Source organism: Seriola lalandi, unplaced genomic scaffold (genome assembly GCF_002814215.2).
Source record: "Seriola lalandi dorsalis isolate HSWRI2012SDOR001 ecotype SW California unplaced genomic scaffold, Sedor1 jcf7180002054582, whole genome shotgun sequence".
Classification (NCBI taxonomy): domain Eukaryota; kingdom Metazoa; phylum Chordata; class Actinopteri; order Carangiformes; family Carangidae; genus Seriola; species Seriola lalandi.
In genome coordinates, this window is record NW_019525135.1 from 175,882 (window position 1) to 201,435 (window position 25,554).

A 25,554-nucleotide genomic window follows, 5' to 3' on the forward strand; every position below is an offset into this window, starting at 1 on the left:
TCCAAAGAGAGCAATTTGGCAGATGCACTGCGAAAATAAATGCAAAATAATTTCATAAGTCAAGGGAAACTGTCTCATAACTCAGGGAAAATTAACACACCAACACCATCTTCATTTTATAAAAGTTCACAGCGATATGGCATGTCAGACCATAGCACAGATTGTAAGGAAGTACAGATTACAGTAACATGAGAAACACAACTCAGCCTGGGAACAATCTCCTTCTTATATTTAATCACAAAAAGCTGCCTGAGCCTTCAGTGTGACCGCAGCAGTATTTGTTATGACATCCCTCTGAGAGGAACTGGATCTGGCTTTGGCACTATTGCAGCCTATGTACACTGTGCTTTAACTCCATTCAACAACACCAACAAACATAAAATCCACAAACAATACATTGGCACAGTCTGCTGACCAACACACCCTGCTCTGACCTCTAATCCTTTCAACTCTCCTCCACATGGCGTGCTTTGCCAGCAGCCCCAGTGTGCACTGTAAAGCTGCAGCTGGTGTCAGAGTCGGTCATTTGACAGCATACCAGACTTAAAAGAGCTGTCCAAATCAGGGAGATGAAGACAATGGGAGATGTTAAATGAGAAAATAAATAAAAAAAAAATAATAATAAATTAATAAAAGATGGCAGAATGCTTTATATTAGCATGGCCTTTATCTGTGAGTTTGTCTTGCTCTGAACCAGGTGCATGCACACAGGCTTGGGCTCACGTAACAAATAGGCTCCCACTATACGAGCAGCCGGCAGGAACTATGTGATATACTATAAATATAACTGTGTGTGTGTGTGTGTGTGTGTGTGTGTGTGTGTGTGTGTGTGTGTGTGTGTGTGTGTGTGTGTGTGTGCGCACGCGCGTGTGTGTATGTGTGTGTGCGTGCGTGCATGTGTTCATCTACTGCACACAGGCTGTTCACATGTTTTGGTGTGTGTATAGGTATTTGTCTGTGTGTGTTTGTTTTCATGACTGAGAGTAAATTGAGTTTGCTTTTACATCGACCAAGCAGGATGTAGAAGCATGTTACCATGGAGACCACTTCCTGTTGTGGCCCAGCGCCCGTTGTGATGTGTTTAATGTGGAGTTTGTGTGTGTGATAGTGTGTGTGTCTGTGTGTGTGTTCTCTTTTCAGCTCCTTCAAAAAATGTGACGGTGATGTCAGACTGACCACCTGTCGCTCTGGCTCTGTCACACTGGGCTTAGACACACACACACACACACACACACACACAATTACATGCATGCTGATTATGAATGCAATCCCCGGGCACTGCTGTGTGGCTTTGAATACTTGCTTTCACTTGAGTTTATTAGATGTTGTTAGCTACCAGTAAGTTCTTCTTATTCAATACAATAAATGTGCAAAAACTAGCTAGAATGGGAATCAAATGCAACACTGGCCTTCACACAATCAGATCTGTGAACATATTCTGCAGGAAATACTGTACCACACACACACACACACACACACACACACACACACACACATACACACACACAAAAAATCACGCATCAGTGGTTAGTGTCTCTTTCAAGTGGGGGAGGTGATGGTAAAATAACATTTTCATACAATTAAATTTTCATCTCAATTTCAGGTTGTGCACGGATTCAAGTGTTTGTGTTATGGCTCACATTCAAAAAGAAAAGAAAAAGCTCCAGGAGAGGCTCAAATGTACTCTATGATAACAGGTGTGTTATGGGTCCTTGTGTACCTCTTTATCTACCATGAATTTCTAGAAGATTTGAAATGTGTTCTTCAAGGGGTTCAAAAGCATTACTGCAGTATTGATGTTGAAGTGCCACTGTGATTTCTTGTGGTTGGTCAGAGCGCCTCTGTGTGAGTTCAGCCATCCTGGTGAAGCTTTTTGCTGGTAGATAAAAAGATGCAGCTGGCAACAAACTAAGTGTGGACTGGAGGAGGGGTACGCAGTTGTCCACACCCTCCCCAGGTTAACAGAGTGAGTTACAAGCAAGACAATAGGATGGGGAAAACAATCCATTGGGAGAAACAGGGAAAAATCTAGAAACGTAGCACAAAAGAGATGCAAAAAGGTGCCATTTTAAATCTGTGCTGGACACTGCCCGAATGAAAAGATTGTGTATAATTCTGCTCAACACTTTTCTGAATTTTGTGAGTGTGTGTGGGCACTCTCCTATTATTTTTTTTGACCTTGAGAGTGAGGACGTCCTAGATGGTTCTGTTCCTCAAAAGTGAGAGTTAAGACTGTTTAAGTGTGAAGCGTTAAAGGCTAGGGAATACATTATGCCAGTAATGGTCCTCACTTGTATAGAAGTACAAACATATATGTGAGTGTATGTGAAAAAGTAAGAGAGAGCAAAGCCTGAAGAAGATAGGGGCTAACTGCTTAGCTACTCACCAAACCTATTTTTATTTGCACATAGAGATGTGGGACATTGCGTCTGTTACAAAAATTGTTTGTGGTATAAAAAAAAAAAAACATTAGGACAAAAGGTGTTGTTAGTGCACATTTTAAGCTCTGCTCAAATAAAGAGGGGCTTCTCTTTTGTGTCAGGGGTCAAAAACTGTCTCACAGGGTCTGTGGGATTTCCCCTGCTGCTCCTGGAGTAGTAACTAAAAACACAACCAGCAAACAGCAACCACTGGGTGTCACCACTGACGTGTCACAAAGTTCACAATTTGTTCGTGTGAACATTTCTTTTTAAAGGATTTAGTGTTTGCAGTGGTTTTGTCTAATGTTGTTGCCAATTTGTGTTTTATTAGCCAATTTAATCACTGTTATGAGTACCTAATTGTGTAATTATTTATTTAGTTTTTAGTTATTTAATAAGCTACGTTTTTAATTAAGTATTTTAATTGAATTTTGTTTTTTACTCTTGCTTAAATAACTATTCTGCAATTGAACAGATGGTAATGACTAAAGATAAAATACTACATTTTTAGGTTTTTTGTCTACTCTGCACTAATTGGCAAGTTAAAGGCATGAGATTAGTTACAGAAAACTGAACATGAATGTAATTTTCTTTTTTTTTCTAAACTGCAATCCAAACCCAGTGTTTCATCTTCATTAGATATTAGTAAATATTTATCAGACTACATGATACGCCATTCTTCCTCACCAATAGAGTTCTTTCTACTATCAAATGTTTAGTTTGTTTAGTTTAACTTTTCATTGAGTCTTACATCACCATGATGAACATGTATATGGCCTACAGTAGTTTCCCTACTATTTCATTTGAAGACATGTAATTGTGATGGATGCTACCCTGTCAAAGCAATCTACAATAGGAAGTGTGATCAGCTCTGCACTAAGGCTGTGGAGCTTGAAACACAACTATATAAATTGTGGAACAGAGGACCCTGACACAAAAACACAAAGTTCATTCCCAGCCCTCGTCCAGTCTCTGCAGTGTTTCCCAAAGGCATGCGTTCCTGCTTGATTGGCGGTGACTTGCCTGCAGACAGGAAATACTGTTTATATTCAGTCATAACAACGATGATAATCTACATCGTGTAACGGCAAACTGCATACCACCCAAAACTCTACCGCCTAAAGTTTGACTGCCCCGGGACAGGAACTGTGTCCACCCCAGTCTCTCGGCGTATTGGCGGATTCAGCTGGGTCAAGGTAACCGGAGTTAGCTATATAAAAGACGGAAGTGTGTAGTGTTGCCTTCAAAATAAAAGCCATGAAAGCGCTGTGAGACCTTATATGTGATTGGAATTATTTTGCTTTGGAAGTTTTGAACAGGATGTGTTGTGGTTTTATAAAAGCCAACCTGACGCCTAACCGCAGGATCTTCGGCTTCAGGGAGCAAAATCAACTTTCCAATGAAATGATACAGAAGTGTCCCATACTGTCAGGACCGAGTTTCGGAGAAGTGACCACTCAGATTTTGTTTTTGTAAAGTTTATGGCGGATGGGATGAAAGCGCGACTCCAGCGGCTCAACCTGTTCAACGTCAAACAAGAACAGAAAGATGTAAGTTGAGTTTAAAAGCCGTGTTTGAGCGCTGTTGTGGGTTTGCCTGCCATGCTAAGTGGACAGTTAGCTAACGTTAACCGAGCATTAACATTAGCCAAATTAGCACAAGCTGTTGTTAGCCATATTCAACAAGTTAACTGTGGTTGACGTTAGCTGGGGGACTTCAACAGAGTAGCCGTTACGTGTTCAGTAACGTACTCTTTATGTAGTATCGACGCCGAATGAGGTTTTCACCATAGATACGATATTAACGTTTCCTTATTCAGCCAACTTCTTGACGTACAGGCTTGTCTTAGTGCCAAATATACCTGTGTGTTGCACCGTCTTAATAACAAGTGAAATGAATCATCGGGGCACCTTTTTCCTATGGTTTGGTTCTGGTGTCAGTACCACACCATAATTGGTCAAGAGATTTTTGGTTGGAAAGTGTCACCATTGAATGGTTGCTGATGACGGGCTAGTTGTAAACATTGAGGGTCTCTTAGACTTCTGCAGTTTTAGTTTAGTTTAGTTTATTTTAATTTATTTGCACAGAAAGTACAGTAAGAAATTAAATAGTAAAAGATATATATATTGTACAGGAGAGGAAGGAAGCCCATTGGGCTTATACAAATTGTGTCCCTGCATTTCAGCCACTCATTAAAAACATACTAGGTACATAAAGCAATGCAACATCAAATAAACAAGAAACAGTTTAATTTGAGTTTAACAAAGTTAGCTAGATACATTTTAAAGTGTCTATTTGTCAAACATCCCCTAAAGTTGGAAGATGAAATTTGAATTGAACATTGAACAACTTTTGAAAACCCAGATATTCAATTTAATATCATTATATGACAAAGAGAAGTAGCAAATCCTCACATTTGAGAAACTAAAACCTGAGCATATTTGCTTGAATAATGACTGAAATAAGTAAGAGATTGTCAAAATAATCAAGAAATTTGAGGTTAATGTCTTCAAATGTTTTGTTTTGTTTGACAAACAAAGATTTAGTTTACAAAGATATCAAATAAATAAAAGAATAAAATCCCCATATTTGATTAGATGGAACCAGCTTATTATTGAAGCTATGAAAACAATTATTTGATTGCCAATTCATTTTTTGTGATTAGACAAACGGATTAACTGACTGATTGTTGCAGCAGCTCAAATCACATCTAGAGAAGATTTATTATTGTTGAATAACTGCAAAACATAGTGGATATGTGTGGTTGGGGTCAGAATACTATTGTCAAGTCTTCACTGCTACTGGTTATTGATTTTTGAAGTAAAGTCAATTAAAGCTGAAACTAAATACTAATGGTCAGAGAACTGAGCAATCATGTAAGTAATTTTTTATGAAAAAGTTTTATGAAAAAAATTCAATTGTTCAGCTGCCAAAGTCAAAGACATCACCTTGGGCTCTCGGGTAATGATAGTAATTTTTCATATTTCCTAGTTTTGACCAAATGATTAATTGTAAAGAAAACAATAAGAAAATAATATGAAAATGTTTGTGTCAGAGAAACTCCACTGCACATCACAATGGGGAGGATCTCTCCTTTACTTCCTGTGTCACAATGTTGCTCAACCTGTTTTTTTGCTGCCCTGAATCATTCTAGTAATAAAACAGGGTTTTCCATCCTTGACTGGATGGTGTTGGAGCTGCTGGTTCTGTCGACAGTGGATTACTGACTGTCGTACCCTCTATAAAGCTGAGGACATGAAAATCCTGTCTGCTTAGCTGTTGTAAACACAAGCCAAATGTAGGTGTATGCAAGTGAGCGTGTGAGTGAGTCATGGCGATATCACCTCCAGAGCCATTGTACTTATGCCAGGATTTCACTCCTGGAACAGGAGGCAAGTAGTTTGGTACGGCATATTAGTCACAAAGTCTGTGTAAAGCTCTCTCTTCAGCAGTCTATCCCTTATGCTGGGTTTCACATACATGCCACCTTAAAGTCTTTTCCTTAAGTGAAACATACCATCACCATTTGGACTGCTGAATATCCGGGATAATGATCCTATATACAGTTGCTTCCTTTTCTTTCTTTTTTTTGGTTTTCTGATGAAGTGATGGTGACATAAATTGTAACAGGTGTAGGAAGCTTTTAATTGTAGACTAGTGATAAAAATTAGTTAGATGTGGTATGCTTGGGAGTATTACTTACTAGGTTTGATTGAAAGTCGTTGATTTACAGAAATTCTCTGCCATCTCCTGACTGCCCTGTTTAAAGAGCATTAAAACTTCCCTAATTAAGACAACTGCTTCCTGTCGCAACTTGGAAAGTACCTGTTTTTTTTTTTTTTGACAAAAACATTCTTTCCAAAGTAATGTTAATGATGACCCAAATTATCCAAGAGAGACTTTAAAGCTTAGATTTTGAATCCCCTTTTTCCTTTTTGGCAATTCCCTGTTGTAATCCCTTGGTCTCACATGCTTTTCCCTCCCTCTTTTTTATGTGACTTTCCTCCCCTCTTCATGTGACACAGTCCTTGCACTGAAGTAAAAACAAGCCATTAAACCAGAGGCACCTTCCTGTCTCTATATAACTGACAGTCTATCCCTGTTACTGCCTAGCAGTCTGTCTTTCACTTTGTTCATCCAAGGGTTTGCCTGTCTCACCTGTCATCCTGTCAGTGTTAGAGCTACACCTAACACAGACTCTTTCAGTCTCCTCAGATGAGAGAGTGCATGGGTGTGATCTCTGAGCCTTACTGACCTAATTTATTCTTAGTTGAGAGTTCAGTCTGACTCAGCACAGCACTTTGACAACAAGCCCCTACATTGTGTCCCTGTTATCAGATTTGAATGAGTTTGTCATCTCTGTCTCGCTCGTCTTTGTGCTGTGAAGTGGCTCCTTAATCCAAATGGAGTGAGGTCAGTGTGTTGGACTCTTGTGGCTAACCATTTTCAATCACCCAGTGACACTTCCTGCTTTACAACTGCCCCCCCCACACACACACACACACACACACACACACACACACTCTTCACATTTTCCCATTTCTCTCTTGTGCTTCGCTTTCTGTTAGTGCTGCTTTTCATCTGCTATATGGCTTCTGAACTTTGAACCTTTTGAACGCTCCACAAGGCACAAGACCCAGGCACATGACCATGGGAAGTGCAGAAGTTGGACTTTTAGTTGGCCTGCCAGCGTTGTTGATTTTCGAGGCTGGCTGGTGTGTCATTGGGTTTTCATTTTTTACCTGGCATCTCTAGTCATGTGTATACAAATGAAACGACTATATTAAAGGTGGTCTGGCCAATTTGAACTACAGTGTTTTGATTTAAGTGGAGTATGTAAGTAATTTTTCTCTGAGTGTAGCTTTTGTACATATTTTACTCATATATTCATTAATAAAGATACTTTAATACAGTTAAAACTATGAAGTTACTCTTAGTATTAAATTAAGTTGTTAATTCTGTAAATCCACGTTCATGTTTTGGTAGTGAATTTGAATCGCATTGCTGTATTTTATCATCCATCTTTGTGGAGCAAACCTTTTGTCATGCCAGCCTGCTGCTGTTGAATAAATGTTGGGCACATGGCTATACTGGAAGCCCTCAACCCTATAAATAGCATAGAAGACCAGTTAGTTTATAAAGAGAGAAGCCAGATGTAGGCAAAAAAGTAGAGAAAGTTGGAGGGATGTAGAAAGCATTCATGAGTCAGTTCTGATATAGTCCCAGGGAATTTCTTCAATAATTTTAGCTCTGACCGTCCCGGTAGCTGACTATGCTCTTTATATGATCCTCACCTTTGACCCTTTTCCTCTCTTTGACAAATACTGAAAGGTTTATTTTGTCTGTTGCCCTGACTTGCAGCTTCTCGTTTACCGGTGGTACTTGTGTAACTTCCTTCTTTTCGAGGTCAGTACTACAGTAGTTCTGTGTAATTCTGGCCTGGTGAGAAAGACTATACTTGTTCAATGTTGTTCCTCTGTGAGAGGCCAAGTTTGTGGATCACAGCCTGAGGCTGTGTCCAGCTGCCTTCCTGTCTGAGATCAGCCTCATGTAAACGTTTCACTGAACAAGATACTGTGTAATGTGTGTCCATAGCTGAGGCTGCTCTCTGAGGAGCAAATCCTCCCTCAACTCCTCTTCTCTCAACTCCAAATCAGACGTTTTAGCCTTGTACAAGCAGTCTATAAAATGAAGGAAGTTGTAGGACTGGATGTTTAAAAGGGGAAGTATTGGAATAAGAAATCCAAGAACGAATGATATATGATGATGACATACAAAGAAATGTGTTCGTTGGTGATCATCACGGTTGGAGAGATCCATGGTAGTCTATCAGTTACTAGAGTCAGAATTTCTCAAAAACTGTTTATTTGTTTTCTCTCCTGCATCATCAGACAAACAGAAACAGTACACCTTCCATTGGAGCTGCAACAAATGATTATTTTTATTATCAATTAACATGTTGGTTATTTTCTTGATTAATCAATTGTCAAAATAGTTGACATTTAATTGTCTATTGATTCTCTAATGAATGAAATGACTTATTGTTTCAGCTTTACTTTCAGTTTTACCTCTCTCAAAGGAAGAAGCATGAAAAATATTAACTGTGATATTTTTCATGCGAAATAGCCATGTTTGTTATATTATGTGTTATTATGTGGACATATGGGGAAATTCAGAAAGAGGTTTCAACTGAAAATGGATTTGAGAAGGGAGTGACTGTATGAGAAAGTAGAAGAGGCTGATAACATCATCATGCTGAGCAGTTAAGGAGCGGCTATCAGCCAAAGAAAGCAGAGGGAGTTAAACTGGGGTAGGTGGGCTGCAATGAGAAAAGGCTAGACCAAGACAATAATGAAAACAAAGCCTCCTCCTCTTTATGGCTGTTGTGTATCTTTAATGCCAGAAGGACACAAAAGAGAGTGAAGGAGTAAGAGCAGAGGCACGAGCAAGGACGCAGTGTATTTATTGGTTCAAGTGTTTCAGATAATCAAAGAGTGAAAACAGAAGGAAAAGGAAGGGGTAGATGGAGGGGAGAAGGCAAAACAGAGAGACATCTGTTGTTAGTGGACAGATAGCAGACTTCTCTCTCATGCCAGCGTGATTAAAAACAAGTAGACACTAGAAGCTCGAGGGTGAGAAACATGGTGTCTGAATGCGGAGTGTATGTGAGTTAAACAGGCAGTGAATGAATAAATGAAGCTGTAATTAAAGAGATAGTAGAAGGAGATGGGAGCTGCAAGATGTATTTGAGTCCGTGGGTAAAGGATGGCAAAGACATTTTAAATGAAAGATGTATTTAATGAAAAGAATTGTTGCACCGCTGCTGGAGTAAGAAGGTTTGGAATTAGTCATGGGCTAAATCCTTGATTGTTTTTTTTGTTTTTTTTTGTAGAATCAGCAATATTGGTCTTCATTCATTGAAAGCTTGTGCCTGTATGCACCTGATCTGTTAAACTGGGCAGACACTGTACGGATTTGGCCCAATTTAGCCCCAGAGTCACAGCTTCTATGTATTCTATGTAATATACCTGGTATGGTTAAATATCATGTGTCACATTCTACCACAATGTTACATGATCGGATCTATAATTATGTTTCTGTGTATGTGACCATTACTTAAGAGTTTTATTCGACATGGAAACGAGCTAGTAGGACGTACATTTGTCTTTCTCTTTATAGCGCTGTTTAGTTATGAGTCTTGTCTTTGGAAGTGAGCCCCTTGTCTTCACAACATGTCGTGTTTATGAAAGCAGCACAGAGCAAATTATGTCTAAAAGTTGCACTTAGAAACAATATAAAGTAAAATCTAAAAGCTCACAAATGTTGTAATTGTGAGTAATATCTGTAGTATGTGTGATTGAAATTTGTGTTGGAGCTGAGCATGCCTTAAGTTTACTAGTGGAAGCTTTTTCTTTTACGTTTCTGTTTCTTTGTCTGTATATCTCCTTCTCCCTTTTTCCATTCTGTTGACTTTAAAGGACCTTAGATCGTAGAGAGGTTGAATCTACCTTTATTGTACCCATGGTAGCTTCATCAGGAGAGCAGAATAGAGCAGAGTATTGGTCACATTTTAACACAACAAACCGGCCAACAAACCGGGCTACATACCCACCTGAAAAAGAAGAATGCATGGTTTAATGTTTTTTCTTTTTTCTTTTCATCCTCTCAGTCAGTCAGTGTACAGCAGCCATTGCTCAGTGTCTTCAGGAATATATTACAAAATAGCTTTTAGATTGTGTGTATACTTTTGTAAGGCTACCCCATCCTTTGAATGTCTCATTTTAATACCTCACCTACTTCTAAAGGCTCATGGAGAAGGGAAACAGTCTGAAGATGTAAAAACTCCAGTAACACTTGTAGTATAAAGGCAGGTATTGTTTTGATAGAAGAGCAGGAGTAAGCACACCTCATGCCGAGGCAAGACACAGCGCAACCCAGCTGGAAGTTTGTCTATGTGACTGTAGATTTAGTAGCTGTTCAGGCATCTCGCATTAATGACATCACTGATGTGTGACTCAACCACTGTTTCTGCTTAGCTCGTCTACTTCCTCCTTTTTGTTCCTTGGTCTGGTACAATGCCAGTGTGGTTTAGCAAACTGGGCCCACAATAGCAGAAGCATGTGTATTGTGTGTTGGTAGTAGGCTGTTGTTGTTGTCATAAGCATTAAACCCCCAAGGTAAAAAAAAAAAAAAACAAAGTTTAGGTCAAACATGTAGATTTCAAAGGACAAGAAAAGGCTGTAAAAATAGGCTGTAGAAATAGAATTGCAGCAAGTAAAAGAAAGTTATTTCAAACAACTCCTGGATCAAACTGTTATTACACCCTCTGACGCATTATTACTGCAGGAGGTAGTACTGTATATTATTATCAGAGTGGTGCGAAAAAGTCTAAAAGTAACAAAGGAAGACCTACTGGTTGGTCAGGGGTTCATCACACAACAAGATTATGACCCCAAACATTAGAAGGAAAGAACTAGACTGTGGCTTCACATGATGGAAGACCAGCACAGTATCCAAACTTATACCTTATCGAGCTGGTTTGGGATGAGCTGGACAAAATGTGAAAGCAAAGATAACTGCAAGTGCAACACATTTGTGGGAACGTCTGCAACAGTGTTGGTAAGAATTTACTGAAAAATGTTTCTTTTCCATTGTCGAAAGAACACTGTGTGCTTAGCTGCTGAATCAGTCCAAAATTGAGATGGCTTTCAAAACAAGCATTAACAAATTATTACATTATTTATCATAATTAACTCAAAATGCCAGTGGTTCACACAATCATGGGACAACATTTTTCTTTAATCTGTGTGTTACTGGAGCTTTAGTTAGTTTGAGTTTTCGCTGTATAATCAGCATTTAGACACAGTGTTGATGTTGCAACTGTAGCCAATTATGAGCTACAAATCAACAGAACACATTGTCCTTGCTGTGTATAAGAAGGATCACCAAGTGCAAATGTGTTTGTAACAAAACACAGTACAGGTCATCAGTGCTTGTCTAGCCAGCAGACCAGAATATGGCTCTATGAGTATTTACAAATCAAAAGGAACTCGTGGTGCAGGTTTTTACTGTGTTGTTGATGCTATTATTTTGAATGTCTGTGGAGATGATAACCTACATGTTAGATATCACCTTTTTAAGTTTTCACAGTGTCATTATTTCTGCTTTACTTTTTAGTGGCTGTTGACCTTTTGTTCAGAGCCTGTTTATCCAATCTCTCATAGCCTCTTTTTTTATTCTTTAAGCACTCTTAAACTTCTGTCTGCTTGTCTGTGTTTAAAATTGGCAGGAGCAATATGTCAGACTGCTTTAATGGTCATGGAAATCCTCTGTTAGTCATGGAAAGAGTGGTAATAGAAAAGGATTTTTATGTGAGTGAGAGCCCTGAGTTACAGTTCATTTGCTCTTGCCTATCCTCATTCAACCCTCAATAGCCACTTATCAGCAGATTTTGCTTAATCATTTACAAATTAACAGAATATATGTAATAACAGGGATTGGGCGTTATCTCACACAGCAATTATTGTGTGTGTGTGTGTGTGTGTGTGTGTGTGTGCGTGCGTGTGCGTGCGTGCGTGCGTGCGTGCGTGCATGCGTGCGTGTGTGTGTGTGTGTGTGAGAGAAAGAGAGAGAATAATGAACCATCCAATCTTTACGTAAATATTTAGGAATCCAATAAAGCTTTTTCTGCTGTTTCCAGTGCTTCTTTCTCACACAGGCTTGCATCTGTGAATTGTGGAAATTTGTTTTTATATAGACTATATTCACAGCCAAGTAATACAACATCAGCATAATACGTGACCTCTGTAATTATTGGGGTTTCCTGAATCAAGTTTATGAATGTCAGCGAGTGTGTTTAGTGAAAGTTTTCAACTTGGCATGTTCCATTTTTTTGACAAGCTGCTATAGTTTGACTTTTGGATCCATTTGGGATTTCAGCCAGAGACACTGTGTTTGTAGGGACAGAAAGACAGGGCTATTGTGTACAATACATGAATTACATGTATTCTAGGATTACAGAGGCCTTTCCAAAAAAATAAAATGCAAGTGGTAGTATCTCATTGCATATGATAATTTAAATACAATATTATAAAAATGTGTCATATTTTAGAAATATGGCCATTTCTATGTGAAATATGACTTCTACCCTTCTCTCAAGATTTGGTTACTTAAATGTATAAATTTTTTAAAGCTTATGATTTAATATTGATATTTATTAATTCATTCATTAAGTTAATGGTTGATATTTTTATATTGGGTCAAACAATGGGTCAAATAACTACATAAAATGTGAAAGTGGATTCATGATCAATTATCAAATGACTGCATTTCCCCTGAACTTTTTTTTTTTTTTATCGTCTTTCAGCTCATTGTTTTTGGCTTTTATGGCTGCAGCGAGCAGCTGTTTTTAGCAGCAGGCGCATGAAATGAGCAACTAGCTGGTGAACATATGGGAAGTATTTAGCTATTTAAGTGCCAGAAATTTCCCTCAACAGATGATGTAGACAAAACAAAGCTAGAAGGAGAGTGAATATTGAACTTACATTCCCCAGGCTGCCAGAAACACAACTCACATGAATGCTAATATACTGTAGCTCCATGTCTGATAAATATGTAAATATGCGTCTGTTCACGAACATGTTAAGCACAGCAACTTAATAAGGCGAATAAGGTGTCAGTGTCTATAGCGAAGTGGCCAAAAAGATAGATTATTGCTGCTTTAAGATTTAGGTAAAGGACGTTGCCTGTCGAGCAGGTGCAGACGGGCTTTGCAGTAAACAGCTGCTGCGAAGTCTGGCCCCGAATGGGACCTCTTTCGGGTGAACAAGTCAACAGCATTTTTTGCCTTTACATTTGAACTGGTACTTTAAATCAATGTAATATTGCCAGTTTCAATTTCTTTTATCAGTGTTTTTATGATCGCTCTGCAAAGTTAGTGTATAATGTGTGTTTTTGTTGGAGCATTGGCGTGAATTTGCTCTCCTTTTCTTCAGTCAGTGGTATTTTGAGTCTCTGTCACAATGTGTTTGTGGCTGTGTGCCTACCCCTGTTTTTGTCTCGATATAAACAGTGGCATGCTGAGAGCATTTAGCTTGCACACAAAAATCTAAAATACACACAATATAAACATACCAAGATGGAAATACTGGTAAATATCCAGTTTTAGGTTTTTATTTTTTTAACAGAGAAAAAATGGGTAAGCAAAGTTTATAGGGAGATAGTGAAGAGGTAAAAGGGAAAGAAAGGAATCAAATAAAGGGAATGTGAATACAAAATCTGCTTTGAGACAAAAGGTCCCAATTTGGCTTCTTTTCAATGCCGGAAGACATCACAAGGGATGCTGTATTCCAGGGAACCATAACACACATTACACCATATGGCAGGTTAGATCATGGTGAGGTGTGGTATCTACTTTGATAAATGGAAAAATTGTGTTCCAAGCAGTATTTCTTTAGATTTTATTTCAGTGTCCACTATTGCTACTCTATGCAGCCACATGTTTCTGGACATGTGCCCTCAGTGCTGGGACAGTGTGAGCGCCCAGTCAGATTCCACCATTCAGAAATGAAGAGGGCCGTTAATGTCTGTTACCTAAAGAGACAGACCTGAAGAGATACCTAACTGTCATATGCAGCTCTTAGGTGTATGTGATCACATTAGAGAGTCTTACTACTATAACTACAACAGAGGCGGTTTTGTGTACTTGTGTACTGGCAGGTATTTATATGTGTGACTGTCGTCAAGGTTATACTCAGATGTATGTGATCATATTCACAGACTCTCAACACCCAGTTTTCTTCCTCAGTCCCTATCTGTTAGTTTAGTATAACTGTAAGTTGGCCAGCTAAAATGTTTCTTCATAGTTGTTACAAGTTCTTATCTTTTTCTCACTGTCTCTCCAGGTCCCTGAGATCATCAGTACGTTGAGGCAGGCTGGCAAGAGCTCTGCACGCAACAATGATATCACCACCATTTCCAACAAAACTTCCACCAGAGGCAGTGACCCCTCTGAACCATGTTTTTCTTATCTCTCTGCAACGACAACTTCCGCAGCCCCCATCATTGCTGTGTCTCCGACAGCTTTTGCCAAAAAGTTTGAGGTGCTGTTTTGCGGCCGCGTGAGTGTTGCTCACAAGAAAGCCCCACCCGCCCTCATTGATGAGTGCATCGAGAAGTTTAGCCAGTTACATGGCTCAGGGACGACCGATAAAGGAGGAAATGTTGGGGGATTAGTTGGTGGGCTGAGGAGGGCATTAACCTTCCAATCCAATGGACTGGGAAGTGGTGCTGTTGGTAATGGTTCTGCAGGGAGCCCCACCACCGGGAAGCGCCCTGTCCTGTTCAAGCGAGACCCCAGCTTTCCCTGCCTGCAGGCCCTGGATGAGAACGGACTCTCACCTGAGATTTCTCACACCAACACTACTGATGCACTTGCCCGCTCTGCTGAAGTACAGCCCACCAGCCTGCGGGAGAACAGGACCATGCTGTTTACGGTAACTCTCAGAAATCTGTTCTTTAAACTCTGTGCTGACGTGTGAGTTACAACGTGACTGAGTGAGCGGTGCAGCAGTCTCATTTGTGCATGGCAGTCCTGATAAGCCTGGTCCAACTGTAAAATAACATCAGTCTCTTTGAAGGTATTTTATATGTTGCATTGAGTTAAGTGATGCCTTTGTCACTATGAAGAATAAACAGAAAATGTTGTGCTTGATTTCCGAACCAAGGCTGCTGTAAATGTAGTTTGTTAATAGACACTGTAACCATCATTCTGGTGAGAACAGTTATACATTTCTTGTATTCTTAACAGATTAAGATTATACCATGATAGCTAGTTAGTTGGTTTATTTAATTAAGTATCACAATACAGTTATGTAAATAACTTTACATAATCAAATAGAAACATGTCCAATATTCCTCATACAATAAAGTTCTGTCAACACATCAATAAAATTAAATTACCCAGTCCACTACTGGTTAAAACCAGAATCGCATCATCTTTTCACAGTTTAGTTATCACCCACCATAGAAAAATTTTAACAAAGGCAATATTGCAAAACACACTGCTTTTCAGATGAGAAGTCTTTCGTCCAGCTCACACAATGGTTTTCTCAGACGTCTGTTGAGAATAAGAGGAGTACTTTATAGTGTAGTAAAGTGCAATTTTGGACTCTCTAAATGACAAGGCCTAGAACACAGTCACTCACAAAGGACAGAGAGGAGAGAACAACGAGAAAAATATAAATCCCCTAATGACTCAGCAAGATTGAATGCTGAGTGCTGCTCAAAATGAGCCCGGTCGCACTCCCCTAATTGACCTTTATTTGACCTCTACTGACCTCCTGCCAACAGGAGTTTTCCTGTTTGTCCTTCAGACAGGAAATGTTGACCGCTGGCACAGGAACCACCAGTGCCTGTTGCTGTCTTCCTCAGCAGATACAGCAGACATACTTTTGACATTGATGATACATCCTACTGCTGCCATGGATAGCAGTCAAAATTACGTCATCCCGGTTGCATCATCCCCTCATTTTTTTCTCCTTAGTCTTGAAGAGACAAATGAAACCCCCTTTTCTTCTAGAAAGAGTCTGATTATGTGGTTCATATTTGATACAGAAGGACAGTGCAGGAGAATAGCTGTGCTCAGAGTTTCACTTGTGAGTTAACAGGCTTGTTTATAATGCACCACTGACTCCCTTCTTGAGGTTTAGGCGTGATGGTGACTCATATCCTAATGATGTTGAGAACAGGAATATCCCCTAAAGATGAATTGTCGAAAATGCGCTGGTACTTTTTGAGCATAAATAAATAGATAAATAACTGCCTCATTTGACACATTTGACTGTTAAAAAAATATTATTTTTAGCTTTTCATTTATATCATTCATCAATCACTGATCAAGGTTTGTAGTTGCAGCTCAGTTCAATGTGAGAAACTGGGACTACTTTGTGTTGTGAGGTTCATTGTTGGTGTCAAAACCACAAAAAAAACTCACCTCACACACAACCTATGAAAACACATCCATATACAGAGTCTAACTGTATTTCCTTTGTCTTTTAGGTTGGCAGGTCTCAGATCTTCTTGGTTAGTCCAGACACTAAGAAAGTTGCCATAGAGAAGAGTTTCAGAGAAATCTCCTTCTGCTCACAGGTATAAAGCACTGGAATTGTACATACTGTTTAAACTGTCTGTATATGTCTGTGTGTGATTTTAAAACTATCATTCATGTCTTTCCAGGGTATTCGTCACGTGGATCATTTTGGCTTCATCTGCAGAGAAACGGTGGAAGGAGGGAGCTGCCACTTTGTTTGCTATGTCTTCCAGTGTACAGACGAATCACTGGTGAGATGGTGTCATGTGCATTGTCATCTCCACTCATAGTTTTTCAAAGTAACAATTGGCAAGGCACAAATCCTAATAGGCATATATTCATTTTTAATACACTTATATACACCTAGAAAATACTTTTTTGTAACTGTTTGTATGAATATAATTCTCAGTGGAGTTATATGTATTTCCCGTTGCCAATTCTCTTATATTTCCCTATTAGTGCTTCCCACTCAGTTTTAGTATTTAATCAGCCCACTCAGTTTAGTTTAACACTTCGCAAGTTTGCTTTGGATTTAAATTCGAGTGCTACACTGCATGAAGCTGGCATTTGTCACCAATGTTGTTTTCTAATGGTCGAGAGTAAATGCTGCTCTTAATTCTATAGACTTGTGACTCAATGACTCTGTGTGCCACTGAGTCAACACATGCCTGTGTTGACACAAGCCAAATGGACTGTCAGGTTGATGAAAAGCGTCGGTCATTAGATGGATGTACTGTACTGTATAGATGGCAGCTACTGTTGCAGGGGGATTAGTTCGTATATTATTTTTTATATAGTCACTGAACCTGATATTGCTGCCACAGAAAACAACCTGTGGGGAAACACTGCATATCTTTCTCTTTGTTACATGTAATGTATTTATTTATTGTGATATATTTTTTACTTCTGCCAGTTTTATACCACATACAAATTCTCACAGATGTCCCACATATATTAAAATTTATCTTGAATTAGGAAATGAGAGTTCTAGGCATTGTAACAGAATGGAACCCTGAATATTTAAAGTCTTTCAATATTTAAAATCTCATTTGGTGGTGTGGGGTGAATTTGTTCTAATAATTGTTCTACAGTGTAATACGGCTTTGAAAGAAGCCAATGTAAATAAATACAGGTAGAAGCAAACTGATGAATGCACTTAAAAATTATTGAAGGTTGCATGACGAAAGAACAGATGAAAGTGCTGTTATTTGCTCTTGCAGGTGGACGAGATCATGCTGACTTTGAAGCAGGCGTTCTCTGTGGCAGCCCTGCAGCAGAATGCAAAGACCCAGAGCCAGCAGTGTGACAGCTGCCCCATGCAGCAGCTCCACAGGCTGTGTGAGAGGATAGAAGGTAGGAAACGGTCCCTGGTCTCCTTGACAGCGCATGAGTGAAAAATGAAGAAGCTATAAAGAATTATAATTGGTTACACAGATTTATTTGACAACGGTAAAAGTAAATGCAAGGCTGCGGCTACCCAGTCCTGCCATATAGTTAAACTGTCAAGGATAAAAACACATCAACACAAAACACATCGTGGCCCTCTTAAGGGGAGAGAAGGGTAAGATGGCACATAAACACAAGTTGGAGATTTACACTGCAGTCTGGGTGTGGAAGTCATATCGATATTGATTGTCAAATTCATACAGCTTAGTATACTTGTAGAATAAAAGAGCCATTCTGTTCAGCCATTTGTACATTTAGCACTTTAAATCCAGCAAAGAAATTAACTATTTTAATACAGCGCTAAAAGGCTGAGCCTACAGCTGCATTTCATAAATATTTGATGTACGTATCAAATGCGTCTGCAAGTTGACATGAATGAGATGGATGAAAGAAGGAAAAGGACAGATATAGCCACTGCTGCAGTGTGATCTAGACAGAAACAGCACAGTTGTCAGCTGGACACCCAACTGCCATATTGAAAATGTTACAAAACCATCTGACAACCGTAGAGGCACAAGTGGTAATTTAGTAAGAATCTAGGTAACTGTTGGCCGTGATAATAGCATTACATACGAACCATTTCAAGTTTCCTGGTTTTCAAGTTACAATGTACCAAGAAGCTATCCGGTGCATTTAAAGCATTTAGAAAAGTAATACCTGTCTAAACATTTGAATCGATCAGCAACAGCCTATTGCTGGAGCTCTGAATGTACTGAGTAGTTAAACAGTGTGATAACCTTGTCAGATTCAGCTGTGTTTTGACTCTTTAATGTTATTGTACTCTATCCAGTGTTTACATACAGTACTAGTACATGTTTACAATACATACAGTATATATATACTATAACTTTGCTTTGTTGGTCTATTCTGTACGTATGATATTTATTGCATGTCGGCTGCTCTTCCTGAGAGTTTTGTCTTTTTTCTTCAATTAAAGGGTTTTTTGGGACGTTTCTACTTGTCCGATATAAGGACAGATTGTGGCCTGTGCTGTAAAGATTGTCCACTAAGGAAAATTTGTGATTTGAGATATTGGGTTATATGAATAAAATTGACTTGTATCTTATAGTATCACGGTAACGGTAGTCAAACTGTTTTGGTATACGTATCTTATACAGTATCAGTCATTCATTTGTGGGGCATATTCTGGCTGTTACATTAATCGGAGTTTGGATGCCATGGTGTATGAGTTGCTGTGGCTGATAAGGTTTTCATTTCTTAACATCTCTGATCATTTAATATGATGTGTGAAATGCTGAGACATAAGTAATGTCCAGGTATTGATGGTTTAGGTCTAATGGAGGCAGAGTTGATATGTTGATTGTGGCAAGGTTGATTTATTTTTTTACATGCTCACAACAAATAGCTCCTTTAATTTAGTTTTTTTTTTTGTAACAAATGTATTCATACTTTTTATTTATATAGATAACTGCATCCATTAGGCATTAGGGAAGACTAGATACTATGCTACTGAATAATGTGACCAAGATACCAGGACACTAGGACGATACAAACATGCATCTGCTATTATGTAAAACAAATATGAGGTGAGCCTAGCTTTGCCTTTTAATGTATTTTAAAACTGTATTTGCATCATTTTCAGGTCTACACCCATCTAAAACCAAACTGGAGCTTCAGAGACACTTGGCCACTCTGGACAATCAGGAGCAAGCATCAGTCTTTGAAAACACTATGGTAATGTGTCTGTTCTGTCTGTGCACCTAAAGAGCAATGTGTGAATTCCTAGAGCTCCCTTTGAGGTGACTGCAGCAAGATAAGAAACCAGTCAGTCTGCAGTTTTGTACGTTCAGCATGACTGAATCACTGTAGAATCACAAGATTTTCATGTGGGGGTTTACAGTGACGCATTCGTCCTGCTTTACACATGACTTAAATAAATCTGACACCTCTTTATCTCAGTTTTTTTTTTCTCTCTTTAGCTCACTTAATGTTATTGTGTCTTTTCCAGAAACAACAGTGCAACTGATTGATTTAGTACTTCTATTTAACTGTTGGAAATCAATAATGTCTTTGGATCTAGTGATGTCAAAAGCAAACGTATTAGAAGTGGTAAAAGAAGAAGAGATGAGTACCCACAAACCCACTATGACTCAGCTGACATCTGCTGGTGATACAGCTGAACTGCAACACTGCAGCAGTGTGTAATGTGTAAGATGTCTCTGTTAGCACAGCAGTTTATGTGTCTCCTGACCTTGGAGATTATCTGTCTTTATCTTAGCGACCTGCGCTATAACAGCATGACGTTTCCACCACAGTCAGGCAATGTAATGTAATTGTGTTTTACAGTCAAAAAGCTTCTGATTTGTAAGGTTTTTTTTTTTATAATAGCTGTTCCTCACATCACTTATATTTGCCAGAGTTGAATAAATATGAATTAATTTAAAGAATGTATTTGTGTTTGTGTGCTCCAGAGGGCTCGTCCTAAGAGCGATCAAGAAGAGAATGAGTTGGTAATGGCCTCACTGAGGAATCTCTATGAGGAGAGACAGAGGAGTCATCAGCACACATTACCTGGAGATGGCAAACAGGTAACTTTTGCACCTATATAATGTGCATCCACAATCTAACAGCTCTGTCTTTGCTTTGTAATATTCATTTCCTGTTTCTATTCCAAATATGTCCTATATTTCCTCAAAAGTGTCAACAATTCCATGACAGAATAAGTCACCCAGGAAAGATGTCTGGAAAAAGATATTTTTATATCTTTCATTTACACAAACAAACAAGTAACTGTCAGACTATGTGATCCTCCCTCTCACTCAGTCACTTTTGTGCCTTCTCTGTCTGTCTCTCTATGTCAATTCCTCTCTCCATGTATATATAGGTGTGTGAGGAGGCAGGTCTGGCCCCTGTGGAGGCGCAGCAGCAGAGTAGCAGCCGCCAGCGACTTGAGCAGTTCAAGAGTCGAGCCAAGCGCTCTCTCACTGAGTCCCTGGAGGGCATCTGGAAGGTAACAACACATGTTTTTTTTTTGTGTGCATTTATGCACAAGTGTGCACTTGTGTATGAGGAATGATATCATTACTTTGAAATCTACATGCAAGTAGAGATGGTAGTTTTTGTTTTCAGAGATTATGAACCATTACATTTTGACCACAGAAATGGTGTTTTACCAAATAAGAGTCCCTAAAGAAGTGTCCTGGTTTGCAGTGTTTGTTTGCATGTAAAAGCTACAGTCATAAGCTTTGCGTGTGTGTTCTTGGCAGGGGAGCAGCAAGGCCAGAGCTCAGAGGGACAACAGTGAAGGAAGTGACAGCAGCTCTTCCATCTGTACTGTCAACAGCAGTCAGGACCAGCCCTGCTTAGATGACCCCTTGCCTGCCTCCTCTCAGCTACGACCCACCAGCCCACTCAGGTAAACACACCTAAACACACATGCCCACACACTGACTCGTATCTCGGGTCACAGCAGTCACTGTTGTCAGAGCGTTCTTCTTGTTTATCTTGGTTTTCATGATTTTTGTGACCCTTATATAAGTCAGGGGCCTTGTCATCAGGCCTGTAGTCATAAGCCTGGTCAGGCTCAGCTTGACATAATAATCAGGTTCTGCCGCAATACCACAACAACACCTGTGAGCTTAGGTGTAGTCGTCTAGTGCATTGCCATCTGGGTGGAAGGCAAAGATTGGAGCTTTGATGTCCTGACACCTGCCAACAGAGCTGTCAACTGCTCACTCTCCGAGTTGGATCAGGTGGTGGGTAGCTGCGAGGCAAACTGTCAGACAAACCCCTGTAAACCCAGTGGTACAACTATAATTTCACAGTCTTAAACTATGACTCTAGCAAAATTGTTCATGAATGTGGGAGCTGGGGATAGTGAGGGTTATGTTGAAAGCCTCCAATATGGAGGTTTATTATGGAAGTTGTGGCCAGATGGAAAAATTGATAGAATTGATTGAAAAACAAAAAGTTGTTTTTTCCATACATGCTTTTTAGGTGTTTTTCTTGTCACCAAAAACAGACTTAGAAGTCTAGGTAGTGTATATTGTAAACAGAGTTTTCTGTTGAGCTTTTTTTGTATGGGATTGCATTAGGCTTGTATATACAATATCATACCATTTATTTCTCCTAACTCTCTTCCTGTGTCATTTTTTTTCAGGTGCCACAACTCAACAGGAGACCTGAAGCGCCTTGACACCTCTCTACCCCTGTCCCCCTCCTCCTCCTCTTTACCTGGTGATGTGCAGCCACAGGGCTTCCGTCGACGGGCCAGCACCTTCAGCCACCCTCCCACTCCCTCATCAGTACTTGAGTACTCACCGGTGCACACGCTGATTCACACTCCACAGGACCCCACTGCTGCTAACAAGCCCAAGCTCGTGCGGCACTACTCCGTCAGCACTGACACGCCACACCAGAGCAAGTAAGGGAAGTGTTTGTGTATGGTTGTATTGATAGTGTGCGTTGGCAACAACACAAACAAAGCAATGGTGGAGGACTAAATGTTGCTGGACAGTAGAATGTGAGAATGTGGCCAGTTATTCAGTATTGTGGGATCTGAAATATAGTACATGAAGGTATTGGATGCAGGTATTTCCGGAGCTAAATGATTGATGTGTTGCAATCTGAAGGTTTTCCCATATTGATCTCATGTGGAGAAAGAGCATGGTCTTGTAAGGGAGAGATGAAAGCAAAAGAAAGAAGGAAAGCGGTAAATAAGGGTTAGGGTTTAGAGGAAGGAAGTGTGAGAGGGAAAGTGAAATGAAAACTTATTTGCTATTTATAGCATTCATTTAAATTTTACTGTATGTATTTCTGTATAAGTATGTGGTCTGTCAGTGATGTGTATGGAACTGCACTTGCAGACTCAACGTTTTATAAATAGAAATGACCAGGAATTAGTCTCATGGGTTGCGGAATACATGAGTCATATGCACATTTACTGTATAAGTAGAGGAAAATAAATAGGAGTTATAAAGAACTATGTATAGGAGTATACAGCTATCTTAATGCATTAAGTGGTTGAGCTCATGTCAGAGAAGTGATGCTTCATTTCTTAAAATCTTGATAGTCAACCAAAATTCTTGAGAATAGCTTTTCACACTCTATCTCCAAGCGCTGCCTTCAAAAAACTATTTTCTTCCATTTCCGTGCTTTTTCGCTTTACTTTTTTTCTGTTTACATGCTTTTTTTCAGTGTCTTTGACTTTTTTTTGCACCTTTTCTTTCCCTTCCTTCTTTATATTTGCACTGATTCTCAGACTTGCACCAACCGACTCCGCCCTTCCTCCTGTTCCTCCCTGCCCTTCATCCCCCTCTCCTCTGCTCCCTCATCATCCTTCCTCCCCTTCTTCTGGAGCCCGGCTCAATAAAAGAAGGTGAGAATCCTGCACTGGTTCTCTGTTCAGCCCATGCAGTATCTCTCATTTTAGTGCTCTGCAACACAAAAACACCACCATGTCATAGTCTGCATGAGCGCTAGGAGTCACATCCTTCTATTGACATAAATGGAGTTCAAAAGCATTTCTCCCAAGCAAAATGTGTCTGTGTGGATTGGGGCCTAAGTTTCTCTTTTCATCTCTGTTTTGCCTCCTTTTGTCACCTCCATCACTCCATCTCAGTCCTCTGGGTGGTCTGCGTGCTCGTCTCCACTCCTCCTCCTCTGTCCCTAATTTTCTGAAATTTCAATTTCTGGCTCCTGTCCAAGAGAATGATTGTCCTGAGCCAAAGAGCAGGTACATACACATGTACACCAAACAATCATGCCATGTTTGTGTGTAAAGCATAATAATAATAATTTGTGTTTCTTTCTCATAGATTCCTTTCACTGATTTCATGTCTCTATTATTTGATATATACACGTGTATAGGCGTGTGTATATGTGTAAACAGTATAGTATGACCTATTGCATGTTTAACAGGGTACATGTAACCTTCTCTGTGTGTGCTTGTTTGTGTTTTCAGTGATGTAGCGGCTCTCTCTACGCCAAGTGCAGCATGTGGGGTTGGAGAAAGCCCTCTGCGCAGTCACCGCCACTCATGGAGGCAGCAGATCTTCCTACGGGTCGCTACACCTCAGAAGAACACAGACACCAACGGTAAGAGTACACAGTCTCACAAATTTATTTTTCTTTATACAGGGTTCCCCATGAGGCCAGGCAGTGGCCATTGTAGTAAGACACTGACTTCGACAATGTCTGTTATTATCAGTCCCAAAGAAAGTTCAGGCTTTAATATGCCTCACCTGTCCAGTTTGCTGGAATGGATTCCATCTCGGTGTTGGTCAAGGGTCTGCTGAGTTGGTCAGTCACAAAGAAAATTGTATTTTCTATAAAAGCAACTGTTTCCTTGGATTAAAACTGGTGATTGAGTCCTCACCAGGTATTTTACTATTTTTGTAAGAATGTAAAGCATTGTACATCATTAATCTTAGTCTCGCATAGCCTATCTTCACACTCTGTTTTAGCTCTGTAGCAGCGCTGGAGAGTCAAGTCTATAGTCTCAAATAGAGTTTATTGTCAAACTAAAAGGAAAGTGTAACTTCAGTTACCTCATCTATCAACATGATGCCAGTTAATCATGTTCAGTCTTGTGTATGTCACATCACTGTTTTGGCTGATGCCCAGGATTCTGACTTGCACCAACTTACAAAGTGTGAGCATGCATGCGAGCACAGGATACTTCAGTTCCACCAGTGTCGTTAAGGGTTTTCTGAATGTTGCGTATAAAGCCTTTAAATACATCAACACGAACAAAAACCCAGAGCACATGGGAGAGAAAGATTATTGATTTACTAAATATGTGCTGCACTTTTTCCGACAATAAAAAGTAAGATAACATTTGTCCATATGTACAGTGGGGCCACATCGAGGATGTATGTTACTACACTAACCGAAATGTGTATGTAAATATGACACAGTTACTTACATGCGGAAAAGAGGAATGTAACATGTCTTTTTAGCATTTCCTTTGTACTAATGCACACCATTTTTAACATTATCCAGGCTGACATCTGGAACAAAAAGGCGGACTTCTCACTCCAAAGCTTAAAACAAAGTGTACTACACAGGAAAGTGCGTTTAAGGGCATTTGAGACAGTGAAAATTCTGTGATATGATTTCTTTTGACTGAGTTATGCACATATTTTGCTTACTGTTACCAAACAGTATGACATCTCTTAGTTTTCTCTCTTGTTGCCAAAATAACAAAAATACCAGCTTTGTGCACTTGGTGATTGTAAGTGTGTCTGTGTGTACATAAGAGCTTTGACAAGCAAAACACTAGGATTACTCTTCATGCCTCAGTTGCAAAGTTCAACATGTCTTCTTCTAAGGAAGAAGACAGTTCAAGTTCAAGACACCTTTGTAAACGCGTACATGTACTGTATGCTTTATAGGCTTCCAAAATAAATGAACATGAGCAAGACACTGCTTCATCACCTGTGCTATTATTAAAAACGGCCACATTAAGTCCCCACGTGTTGACAATGGTGCAGTGAGAAAGCCTTTCCACTTAGTGTCACTCTTCCATTTAACGTGATGGTTACATGTTGTTTTTCATGTCTATTCAAGTAGTTATGGTTTATAATGCAGAGTGCTGTGGGATTTTTTTAAACTAATATATGTCAACCAAACATCCAG

At 39.5% G+C, this 25,554-nt stretch overlaps 1 protein-coding gene across 4 annotated transcripts in view; it reads left to right on the forward strand.

Annotated features, from left to right (window-relative positions):
* tbc1d1 (TBC1 (tre-2/USP6, BUB2, cdc16) domain family, member 1) overlaps nucleotides 1-25,554 on the forward strand; it is a 47,561-nt gene that overhangs the window by 2,237 nt on the left and 19,770 nt on the right. For 2 of the 4 annotated variants that reach the window (XM_023418492.2, XM_087177153.1), the window contains exons 3-14: nucleotides 14,324-14,914; nucleotides 16,479-16,568; nucleotides 16,656-16,760; nucleotides 17,730-17,862; nucleotides 19,559-19,650; nucleotides 20,388-20,504; nucleotides 20,801-20,926; nucleotides 21,183-21,331; nucleotides 22,076-22,339; nucleotides 23,177-23,293; nucleotides 23,537-23,650; nucleotides 23,879-24,012. In XM_023418492.2, the coding sequence (XP_023274260.1) occupies nucleotides 14,324-14,914; nucleotides 16,479-16,568; nucleotides 16,656-16,760; nucleotides 17,730-17,862; nucleotides 19,559-19,650; nucleotides 20,388-20,504; nucleotides 20,801-20,926; nucleotides 21,183-21,331; nucleotides 22,076-22,339; nucleotides 23,177-23,293; nucleotides 23,537-23,650; nucleotides 23,879-24,012 (2,032 nt within the window). Of the gene's footprint in view, nucleotides 1-3,795; nucleotides 3,971-14,323; nucleotides 14,915-16,478; nucleotides 16,569-16,655; nucleotides 16,761-17,729; nucleotides 17,863-19,558; nucleotides 19,651-20,387; nucleotides 20,505-20,800; nucleotides 20,927-21,182; nucleotides 21,332-22,075; nucleotides 22,340-23,176; nucleotides 23,294-23,536; nucleotides 23,651-23,878; nucleotides 24,013-25,554 lie in introns of those variants that run through there. The other 2 variants (XM_023418494.2, XM_023418493.2) reach the window with 2 other exon arrangements.